This window comes from Elephantulus edwardii, unplaced genomic scaffold (genome assembly GCF_000299155.1).
Source record: "Elephantulus edwardii isolate Elephantulus edwardi_28Jun2011 unplaced genomic scaffold, EleEdw1.0 scaffold00052, whole genome shotgun sequence".
NCBI lineage: Eukaryota > Metazoa > Chordata > Mammalia > Macroscelidea > Macroscelididae > Elephantulus > Elephantulus edwardii.
The window spans coordinates 528,196-539,509 of NW_006399802.1; the positions used below are offsets into that span (position 1 = coordinate 528,196).

The 11,314-nt window shown below is 44.6% G+C and overlaps 1 protein-coding gene across 1 annotated transcript in view; it reads left to right on the forward strand.

The window, feature by feature from the left end:
* The window catches only part of TMEM8B (transmembrane protein 8B), a 32,575-nt gene extending 22,737 nt beyond the window's left edge, over nt 1–9,838 (forward strand). The window contains exons 7-14 of the mRNA XM_006886947.1: nt 388–481; nt 715–838; nt 917–1,059; nt 1,316–1,512; nt 7,495–7,509; nt 8,852–8,998; nt 9,178–9,294; nt 9,503–9,838. Coding sequence (XP_006887009.1) covers nt 388–481; nt 715–838; nt 917–1,059; nt 1,316–1,512; nt 7,495–7,509; nt 8,852–8,998; nt 9,178–9,294; nt 9,503–9,838 — 1,173 coding nt within the window. The remainder of the gene's footprint in view (nt 1–387; nt 482–714; nt 839–916; nt 1,060–1,315; nt 1,513–7,494; nt 7,510–8,851; nt 8,999–9,177; nt 9,295–9,502) is intronic.
* Nucleotides 9,839–11,314: the final 1,476 nt, after the last annotated feature.

An 11,314-nucleotide genomic window follows, 5' to 3' on the forward strand; every position in this document is an offset into this window, starting at 1 on the left:
TTCGCAACAGCCTCTCCCTTCTCCCTATTTCTACTGCCAACAAACTGGCTAGGATTAAATAACTTTGTCTCTGCCTGGACCAAATTTAAAAATCCTACCCAAAAGAAGGATTCAGAATTTCCTATCGGTCTTGAAAGATTTCTGTTGTTGGACACCTGAACTTTTTTCAGAGTTTTTCTCCCTGAGAAAGGGCAGAGAGGCTTTGATGTGAAGAGTACGTGGTAGAATGGGATGTCTAGGGAAGGCCTGAAGGGTCTTCTGGGGGAAGGGTTAGGAGCCTGGGGGTGGTGGTGGTGGTGGCCAGGTCAGGGCAGTGTTGGGTATGAGGATAACAGTCATAGGGCCAGGGTGATGTGATGACCTCCTCTCTATACTTGCCCTCCTCAGAGCTCCCTACACAAGGAAAATGTGACGGTGTTTGGATGCCTGACTCATGAGGTGCCCTTGAGCCTGGGAGATGCAGCATTGACCTGTTCCAAAGGTGGGGGTGAAGAATAGGAGAAGGGCAGGAGCTGGAAGTCCTGAGGAGGGGATGTGGGAGATGGTGTGGAGGCATATTGGCCAGAGTCAGTGGGGAGATTTCTAGGAATAGAACCCACTCACTGGCAGTGGATTTGGTTTGGTTTTGGTAGCTGAAGGTTTTTTGTGTCTTGGCACACAGCACTGACCCATCCTTTTCCACACTGACCCCTCTGCTTTGTCTTCTTTTCCTAGATGCCCTGGCAGGCTTCCTACTCTCTGTCAGTGCCACTTCCAGGGTGGCCAGGCTGCGAATCCCTTTCCCCCAGACAGGAACCTGGTTTCTGACTCTGCGCTCCCTGTGTGGGGAGGGGTCTCGGTGAGCAGCTGGGGGTGGGTGGGAAGGGCCTAGAAGAGAGCTATCCTGGTCCCTAAGTAACATCAAGTGTGTGTATAGGTTTATACGATGTCGGAATGCAACAGCTGAGGTGCGGCTGAGGACCTATCTGTCCCCATGTGTGGATGACTGTGGCCCCTATGGGCAGTGCAAGCTGCTGCGCACACACAACTACCTGTACGCGGCCTGTGAGTGCAAGGCTGGTAAGTGAGCTGGCGAGGGAATTGGCCTCAGAAGGGCTCCCAGGAAGGGGCAGTGTCTGGGTCAGGGTGAAAGGCATTGGCCCAAGTTGGGGATGACTGTGATGGGTATGAAGTCAGTGAGAGGGTGGAGTCCAGTGAGACCAGAGATCGCCTGCACTGGTCTGAGACTTGGCAAGAGAGACTGCAAGCAGAAGTGTCTGCTGTACCCATGGCCTATCTTGTATTCCCTTCCATCTTGTAACCTACTCACCTACAGGGTGGCGGGGCTGGGGCTGCACTGACAGCGCAGATGCGCTCACCTATGGATTCCAGCTGCTGTCCACACTACTGCTCTGTCTGAGCAACCTCATGTTTTTGCCACCTGTGGTCCTGGCCATTCGGAGTCGATACGTACTTGAAGCTGCTGTGTACACTTTCACGATGTTCTTCTCGACAGTAAGTGCTGGCATATATGTTTTATTGTGTTCTTATTCATGATAGTGAATGAAGAGCGACATTTTAACCATGCTCTCCAGGAGTCTGTCCACTTGCTGTACAGAGGTAACTAGTGGTTGCTGTGAAGCTGAACACTGTGACACTGATGTGTCAAATGCAATTATGATTACCCATGGTGGACAGTGTTTGGTGGCACTCCCTGATTAAAACAAGCTTGGAAGTAGGAGTGGCATCCAATTCCGCAATAGCTTGCCTCCAGAAACCCTATGAACCTGGAAAAAGGATGAAAGTTATACATGTGTTGAGGTATTTCATTCATAGGGTCGCTATGAATCCACCTACGACTTGACAGCACTTAACAACAACTACTCCAGGAGTTTAAATACTCCTAAATGGTGACAGGAGAAGAATTGATGCCTTTGAGTTGTGGTGTTGGAGAAGAATGCAGAATAGCTTATGGACCACCAACGAACAAACAGCTGTGAGAATGTGCAGCCAGAGTGTTCATTAGAGGCAAATACGGTGAAGCATTGTCTCATAAATTTTGGACATGTTGCTAGGAAAGGCTATTCTTTGGAAAGAGACATCATGCTTAGAAAGATGGAGAGTGAGTGAAGGAATGGAAGACCCTCAGGGAGGTGGATTGATAGTGTCTGTGGCAATGGACTCTAATGTGTCGAGGATTATAAGGGTGGCACAGGGTTGAGTTTAGATCTATTGTTCATAAAGTCACTCTGAATCGACTTGACAGCACTTAATGACAACAAAACCAATAGTGTGAAGGGGGCTTTGGTGGCCGAGTGGTAAGAAGCTGTGCTGCAATCTCAAAGGCACGTGGCTCTAATCCACCAGCTGCTCTGGGTGGAGAAAGATGGGCAGTCACTTCCTGTGCAATTTACTGCCTTTGGAAACCCTCTGGAGGTTGAGCCATGAGTTGGTTCCAACATGACAACAAACAGTGTGAGAATATGTCTTCTTTTTACTGTGTTTTCTATGGCAGAGCTTCCCAACCTTTTCATATGATGTCATGAACAGGGCATTTTCCAGTAATTTTTGTAAGGCACATTGGGCTGCTTGCGACTTAATATGCTTTGGGACTCCAGCTATGCCAAATTCTCTCTGTCCACCCCAAAGCTTAAGGGACATTTACCTCAAAACACTAGCTGAGAAGGTCTGTGTTTATGGGATAGGACTGTGCCTACCCATTCACTGTGTTTTCTGTGTGGAGTGAAGGAATTGACACTTTAACCTACATCTTGACATGAAGAGTATTCATTGTCATCAGGTTCTTTCATGATGGAAGTTCTTTCATATTGTGTTTATGTGATTACATTGAACTGGGGATTTCTATGTCTTTAACATGTTGCTTCTTTGGATATGAAGGCTATCTCCCCATCCAGTCATGATAGGCTCCCAAATTATCATGGAAACGTTTGGAAAACGGGAAATTTATAATTTGGTAATTTATAAAATAGTCTGTGTTATGCAGATGACACAACCCTGTTTGCTGAAACTGAGGAGGACCTAAAGCACTTGTTGTGGAAGGTCAGGGACTGCAGTCTTCAGTATGGATTGAGACTCAATATCAAGAAAACAAAGATTCTCACCACAGGGCCAATTGGCAGCATCATAATGGATGGTGAAGAGATTGAAATTGTTCACAGTTTTGTTTTGCTTCGATCCACAGTCAACACTCTTGGCACCAGCAGCCAGGAAATTAAAAGATGTGTTTGGATGGGAAAGTCTGTGGTTAGGGACTCTCTAAAGTTCTGAAGTACAAAGATGTCATTCTGGAGACTAAGGTGTGCCTGATACATGCCATGGGCTTTGCAATCACTTGCCATGCATCAGAGAGCTGGACAATGACTAGGGATGATAAAAGGAGAATTGATGCCTTTGAGCTGTAGTGTTGGAGAAGAGTATTGAATATACCATAGACTGCTAAGAAAACAAACAGATTGGTCCTGGAGAGGGTGAAGCCTGGCAGCTCCTTGGAGGCAAGGATTTTGAAGCTTCATCTAACATACTTTGGATATGTTGTGATGAGGGACCAGTCCTTGGAGAAGGATGTCATGCTTGGGAGGGTGGAGGGACAGCGCAGGAGAGGAAGACCCTCGATGAGATGGATTGATTCAGTCACTGGGGTAATGGGGGCAGGTGTGTCGGAGATGGTGAGATTGGCACAGGACAGGGCAGAGTTTAGGGCTGTTGTACATAGGGTCACTATGAGTCTCAGGTGACTCAATGGCACATAACAACAACAACAACAACAACAACAACAACAACAACAACTAGTCTGCATCTTAGAATCCTAAGAAACTTTATGAATTCAGGCATCACGGGACGTAGTTGTTGCTAGGTGTCATGGAGTTGAAAGCTGTCTTATGTATAACAAAAGGAATCCTGTGCCATCTTTGTGGTTGTGTGATTTTTAAAAAAAAAATCCCTGCTCAAAGTGATATATTTTTTTAAAGAACATTTGTACTTTTTTTAATGTTTGCTTACAAAGTTCTTGTATGTTGTTTTTCACATTGATTCTTCCCATTTTCTTTTCTCAAAGGGATATATATTTTTTGTTAATGTATATTCAAACTCTTCCATTGCCCTTATAGACTCCTTATAATCACTTCTTACTGTTTCTAATTCTTCCCTCTCCTCCATAAGCAGAAAAATTTCTATTATAAGCTATTATAAGGAAAAGTCAAGGAATGGATCTGCTAAGGTGACTTTAACCTTAATTTAGACTTGGTTAGTTTTTTCCTTGAGATGCCACATTCAGGTGCCCTTCATTTTATCTCTGTGCTCAGGGCATCATGTGATCTCACTACCGGCTTTGAGCTCTGTAAAAAAGCTTACAAGAACGCATGCTTTCTTCATGGTTGGAAACAAAGATAATCCAAAACCCAATGCATGCCTCCCTAGTGTCTAGCATGAATAACTCATTTTTATATAAAAATTAAACCAATTCTATTTTTCACCTGGATGAAAGCAAGGACAAATGCCCGACATGCGGAGTTCTAGGGCCCTTTGACAGATGAGGGAGAGTCAGCTATTACTCTTCTGTGTGCAAATCCCTAGGCTCTTTAAGCTAGGTGAAAGCTCATGTCTCAGTGCTGTGTAACTGGCCCCTATTTAGGTCTCTTCCAACAATGCCTCATTCTATTTTTACATTGGACATGTTCCTCTTTTTTATTGCCAGGTGCACTTTATACTGTTGCTCATCAAATTCTCTAGCAACAGCTGTTCCACCAGCCCACTCTTGGCTACATGCAGACCTAATGATTCACAATTAGTAAGAATACATAAGTAGAGCACAGTATGTCAGGAGCCTGGAGAATGTAGGGAGAGAACATTCACTCTCTTGGACTTTTTGGCACAAATATCCTGGGCTTTGGCTCCATGGTGTTCAGCTCTGGATCATGCCTCATTATCTGGATACAATGACATGAATATGAGAAACAAAATATAAAAGAAAACCAAGAAGGAGCAGACTTTTTCCCTATTAGGAACATGGTGAGGCTACAGTACAGTGCCTGGCAATGCATAAAGAATTCCCACTTTATTATTATCATCCCTTTTTTGCAGATGAAGAAAGGTTAAACATTTTGCTTCAAATAAAAGGTTAGATGTGGAGCCAAGATCTTTCACTCAGCCTGACTCTCCTCCATCCCTCTACATAATAACTAAGCTTTACTGTTCTTCTGACACCAGGAGAGCAAGTGTTCACTGTTAACTCTCTAACCTGACTTCATTTTCTCACAAATCTTTGATTATGTACAGTGACTGGGGTAATTGGGATGGGTGTGTCGGAGGTAGTGAGATTGGCACAGGATAGAGCAGGGTTTAGGGCTGTTGTACATGGGGTCGCTATGAGTCGCAAGCAACTCGATGGCACATAACAACAACAACAACAACTTATGGCCTCATGTTAGTTGTTTTGTTGTTAGGTGCCACTAAGTTGAGTATGACTCATAGTGACCCTATGAACAACAGATTTGAACCCTGTTCTGTGCCATCCTCACAATCTCTGACACCGTTGAGCCCATTGCTGCAGCCACTGTGTCAATCCACTTGGACAAGGGTCTTCCTCTCTTTCTCCATTCTTCCACCTTCCTCTGCATGATGTTCCTCTCCAATGAGTAGCCTCTCCTAGCAAGATGCCCAGAGTATGTGAGGTGAAATTTAATCATCTTTGTTCCAAGGAGCACTCTGCACCTAAGTTTAGTAGTTCTTCCCAAATCCTTAAAAAAATCGTTCAAAATATCAGAAAATATAGCCAGATAAAGTATAATAAATACCAAGAAACTATGCCAATCATTGTCATTATACAGCTCTAACCCATAACATTTAAGCCACACAGAGAGAGATACAGATAGAGCTGCTATCTTGAGACCATACAGCCTTCCTTGCTGGCTGCTGGCAACTGGCTGCAAGCTTGCCTTCTCATTCCTACTTCCCCATATTCTGCCCCCCCCCCCAATAATCTTCACCAACACCATGGTTCAAAGGCATCAATTCTTCTTTGGTCAGTCTTGTTCACTATCCAATTTTCATATGTATAGAAAGCAAATGAAAATACCATGGCTTGGACTAGGCACACCTTAGTCTTTAAACTGATACCCTTGCTCTTTAGCATTTTTTAATTGAAATTTTAATGAAAGTTTACAGAGACTTTGGATTTCCATTAATACATTGTTGCATGGTTTTCTCCCTGCTCTCCTCTAGTTCACTTTCCGCTTGGGAAAAAAAAATTCTTTCATTGTTATGCAATCCCTCTCGGAGCCCATTTACTATGCAGCTCTTATTCTGGACTCTTGTCATGACAAAAATACCTAATCATATATTCCTTTTAAACAGTTCTCTCCCTCATCTGTTTCAATGCAGTATACATTATTTATCCCCTCTTTAGGTTCCTCCCAACCCCAATGTCAGTTCCGTTTTACAACAGTGGTACTATGCAGTATTTGTCCTTTTGTGACGGAGATATTTATCTCAGCATAATGTCCTCCAGGGTCACCCATTTTGTATAATATTTCATGAGTTCCTTGTTTTTCAATGTAGTATAGTATTCCATTGTGTGAATATACCAGAGCTTCTCTATCCATTTGTTTGTTGATGGGCACTTGAGTTGTTTCCAGCTCTTTGCTATTGTGAACAAAGCCATGATAAACATGGGTGTGCATTGAAAGGTTCTTTGACAGTCGATTTGCCCAAGAAAGTATGTGGTTACAAATGCTTATACTCTTGCCCCCCCTTTCTTACATATTCCTGGTTCTACAGGCTCATTTCTCATATTATCTGTTTTATCATTGCTGGAGAGTCTTTCTTTTTTTTTGTATTTTTTATTTATTTTTTTAATTGTATTACTTATGCATGTACCGTCAAATCAGATCTGACTGGTACAGGAGGAGATTGCCCCCTCCTTCTCCAGCAGAGCATCTGGTGGATTTGAACCACGTACCTCTGGGATTGCAGTGCAGTGTCTTGCCACTAGGCCACCAGAGCTCCCTTGGAGAGTCTTTCTTTAAAGCATCCTTTTTGCAGAGGAATCCTCTTTTCATCCACACTTGACATATCCTAAAGACCCTTCTTTGTTCCCTTCACTCATTCGGGTTTTTTTTTCTTCTCTTCTTGCTTTTGTTTTTTATTCTTTGCTCACAGAGATGTTATTTTTCATAGACTGATATTATTTGTAATACATTATCTCTCTGTTCTTCTGGGTATTGGTGGACTGCAACTCCATGGGACCAGTATTCTTGTCCTGCTGTTGTCACCCATGACCTCATCTTCCCTTGCTCTCTTTTCCTCATCATTGTGGTCCATTTCCTGCCTCTTTCTTTTCAATTGCTCTTAACTCTTAATCCATATTTTAAAAATTAAATGAAAAGTACAGTAAGTTAAAAATGAGTCTTATTTCCACGTTTACATTCTGTTGTGCCTGAGTATCCCATCTTGGAGCATTAGTTAAACCCCTAATCTTTAAATTTTTCTCTTACCCAGATCCCACCACGATGCGTAAGCCAATATGCTTATTCTTACTTTGGACTGGCTTGTTCTCAGAGATCCTAATCAGTATCCTGTCTTTGGTTGGCTCAGAAGATACTGTGGACACAAAAAAGTCCTTGGGAGAGGAAATAGATGTTCTGTCATCTTTGCCCCAAAGATATTCTTAAAACCATATATGCTTTTAGTGTCTGTCCTTAGAATGTCAGTAGATACTGAAATTACATAAATTCTGCATAGAAGTGCAGATGTAACATTAAATATTCTAATATAAAGAGAACTCAGGTAATCCTTCCATAAACTTTTTTTTAAAATTTTTTAAAAAATTTTATTATTTTTGTGTGCATGTACCATCAAATCAGATTTGACTGGTACAGGAGGAGATTGTCCCTCCTTCCCCGGCAGAGCATCTGGTGGATTCGAACCGTTTGCCTCTGGGATTGCTTCCATAAACTTTTTACAAATTAGAGAATGCAAGCTGCCCGAGATCATGAAAGCATTAGGCAGAGAAACAAAGTTGAAACTATAAGCCAAGGGAAGTTGATGGCCAACTTTAGATCTTTAATCAGGAAGTCCTGTATAGATTGAAAGGGAGGAAGATGAGCAGCCTTCTTTCAGATTGTTTATAGCCTTGGAAACAAGGCTTAACAAGGTTAGCTGTCAGTCAGTTGCAACTTGTGGGTGGGCAGTGAGTTGAGCTGAGGTGTTGAGTAGAGTTTGCTCCAGTTCCACTTGCATCCCCTGTACCTCCTTTGAATCATCTCATTAGTCTACCATTAGCCCTGTAATCTACAGACAGGATAGGTGGAAACTATCCCTTCCCAATATTCTCACCTATTGTTTTAGAATTTTTTTCTTACTCTACCTCTAGCATCTGGGAAAGGCCAGTTTATGAGTCTTGAGGGTGATGTCCAACTTAGAATTTGACCTGTTTTGGGACAGATGTGCATGCAGGGAAGGAATGAAGTCTTGGCCAAATGTTGGGCCTCAGAGCTTGGGCCAGGGATGAGGCTTTATAAGTAGCTTCACAGTGAGGACATGGAGATAGGAGAGATTGATTTCAGCTTGAGAGATCTGCACTCATAGGTTTGCTTTTTCCCCATAACATATTCCAGTAGTAAAAGATTAGGATGACGGTTAGAACTATCAGACATATAACCCTTTACAAAGCAAACCAGGCCTCTTTAGCACGTCCTTCTCAGGAGTGGGAATGTTGAGCATTTCCCAATTCTGTTGGGCCAGTGACTTCCAGCTTCCATTCTCTTCTAGCAGCACATCACTCCTGGGGCCTCTTTCTCCCGATTCAGTAGACCTTTGCCTCAAGTCCTCTCATGCCTGTTATTTCTTCTTCTAGTTCTATCATGCCTGTGACCAGCCAGGCATTGTGGTTTTCTGCATAATGGATTATGATGTGCTGCAGTTTTGTGATTTCCTCGGTTCCCTAATGTCCGTCTGGGTCACTGTCATTGCCATGGCTCGTTTACAGCCTGTGGTGAAGCAGGTCAGTACAGTGTGGGCCCGAAGGGTGGGGTGGGCAGCCATTGCCAACACGTATGTGATGTGAAAGCCATTTCCAACCTTTCCCAGGGAGCATTGACAACAGTCCCTCACCATCCTGGCCCATTCCCTGGAGTGCTATTGCCAACTCTGGCCCCAGCCCCTGGAGTTCTTTTTCCTTAGGTTCTCTATTTGCTGGGTGCTATGCTGCTCTCCATGGCTCTACAGCTTGACCGGCATGGACTCTGGAACCTGCTTGGACCCAGTCTCTTTGCCTTGGGGATCTTGGCCACAACCTGGGTAAGGCTCAGGATGACTGGGTGGTTCCAACAGAATATGGGTAAAGGTCCTGGGTGAGTCCCCACTTTAATATGGGTTTGCTCCCTGCCCACATCACTGTGCCCCTAACGCGGTCTACTCCAGTTATGGGAGATGCTTTCAGGGGAAAATGCTAAGAATGACTAACTCTGGTTTCAATAATAAAGCTCCACATCTCTGCCTCCCCCAGACAGTGCGCAGTGTCCGCCGACGGCACTGCTACCCACCCACGTGGCGCCGCTGGCTCTTCTATCTGTGCCCAGGAAGCCTCATTGCAGGCAGTGCTGTCCTTCTCTATGCTTTTGTGGAAACCCAGGACAACTACTTCTACATTCATAGCATTTGGCATATGCTCATCGCTGGCAGCGTGGGCTTCTTGCTGCCTCCTCGTGCCAAGACTGACCACCGGGTCCCAGCAGGAGCCCGGGCCCGGGGCTGTGGTTACCAGTTATGCATTAATGAGCAAGAGGAGCTGGGGCTTGTGGGCCCTGGAGGGGCCGCTGTCAGCAGCATCTGTGTCAGCTGAGAGGGGCTTTGGGCCTAGCCCTTTGGGAACATGGACCCTTCCCAGGGGCAAAGAGCCCTTTCCCAGGGATGAGAGACAGGTTGAACTTCTGGAGGACATGGAGTCTTTCTTAGGAATGTAGAGTTCTTCCAGGAACCTAGAGCCTGGCCCAGGGACATGGAGCACTTGGTGAGGACAGAGACTCATCCAGCATCCATGGGATCCTTCTTCAGGACTGGAGCCTTTATAGGGACACAGTGCCCCTCCGAACCAGGGAACCCCTCCTATGGGTGTGGAGGCCTCCAAAAGACATGGATTCCTTCCCAGGAAGACAACGCTCTCTCAGGAACATGATGCCTTTCCTGAAGAAATGGAGTCCATCTTGGAGAAACTGAATTTCCAGATCTTTCCAGTAGCTCAGCATCTCTGGCCTCAGACTTCTTTTCCAGAATCAGCTGTGCAGTGTGAGGCAGTGGGGCGCATAGGACAGTTGGGACAAGGGTCTGGGTTGGGCTGGGACTGGTTGAGGAGTTGATGGAGATGGGGTCTGGTGTGTCTCCAATGTGTTATGTGATGTTTGTTTGCTACCTGTTTTACTGGGGCTAGGGAAGAGAAGAGGAACCATGAAGAATCAGAAGAAGTGTTGGAAGCCCCAGCCCAAATGAGCTGTTCTTCAAGGCTTGTTAACCTCAGGAAGGACACACCTCACCTCTCTCAGTGGTCTCTGCATCCACTTCCAAAAAACCCCTCACTCATTGCAGTCTAGTCAGAACTGACTCAAAGCTGATGCTCCAAGTGGGTTTTTGAAGGCAGTAAATCACATGAGAGAAGACTGCAGATCTTTTCTCTCAGAGCCACTGGTGGATTAGAACTCTGAGAGGCCCTGCCTTTGGGTTCTCAGCACAGCCACAGCTCCTTACAGACTACACTACTACAGTTTCCTCACTTCCAAATACCCTCTAATATTTGCTGTTTAGAAGATTTGGACCTGACTGAAGGGAGGACAGGCAGCATTAGCCAGGAGTAGGTTGTGTGTGTGTGTGTGTTTCTTGGGGAGTGACCAAGATGATTTATATAAGTGAGGCAGACCTCCCTCATGGAACTCCCCTCAGACAGGAATGTGAGTCAAGGTATCTGCTGGAGCAGGTGTGATTCTCAGACTTGTAGGAAACATTACAAGAACGTAAATTTCTACTTTAGTCCCCTAGTTTGTTTCAGTCTTAGAAACACTCTTCTCAATTTTGGATTTCATTTCTCTTTAAAAGGTCACAGCATAATTCTGGGGACCTTACATAATGGCCCAAGGAGGATGCAGAGAGAGTATTTTCTTGTCTCAGTATCTGAAGTGCAACCATCTCTTGAGATTTCCATCATACCACCTTGTCTCCCACAAGCCAGTGGCTGAGGCAAGCCATCCCACAGAAGTCTTCTTCCCATTAACATACCCTTTTCAAATTCAAGCCTCTCTACTGCTGTTATGTCACATGGAGAGATTTC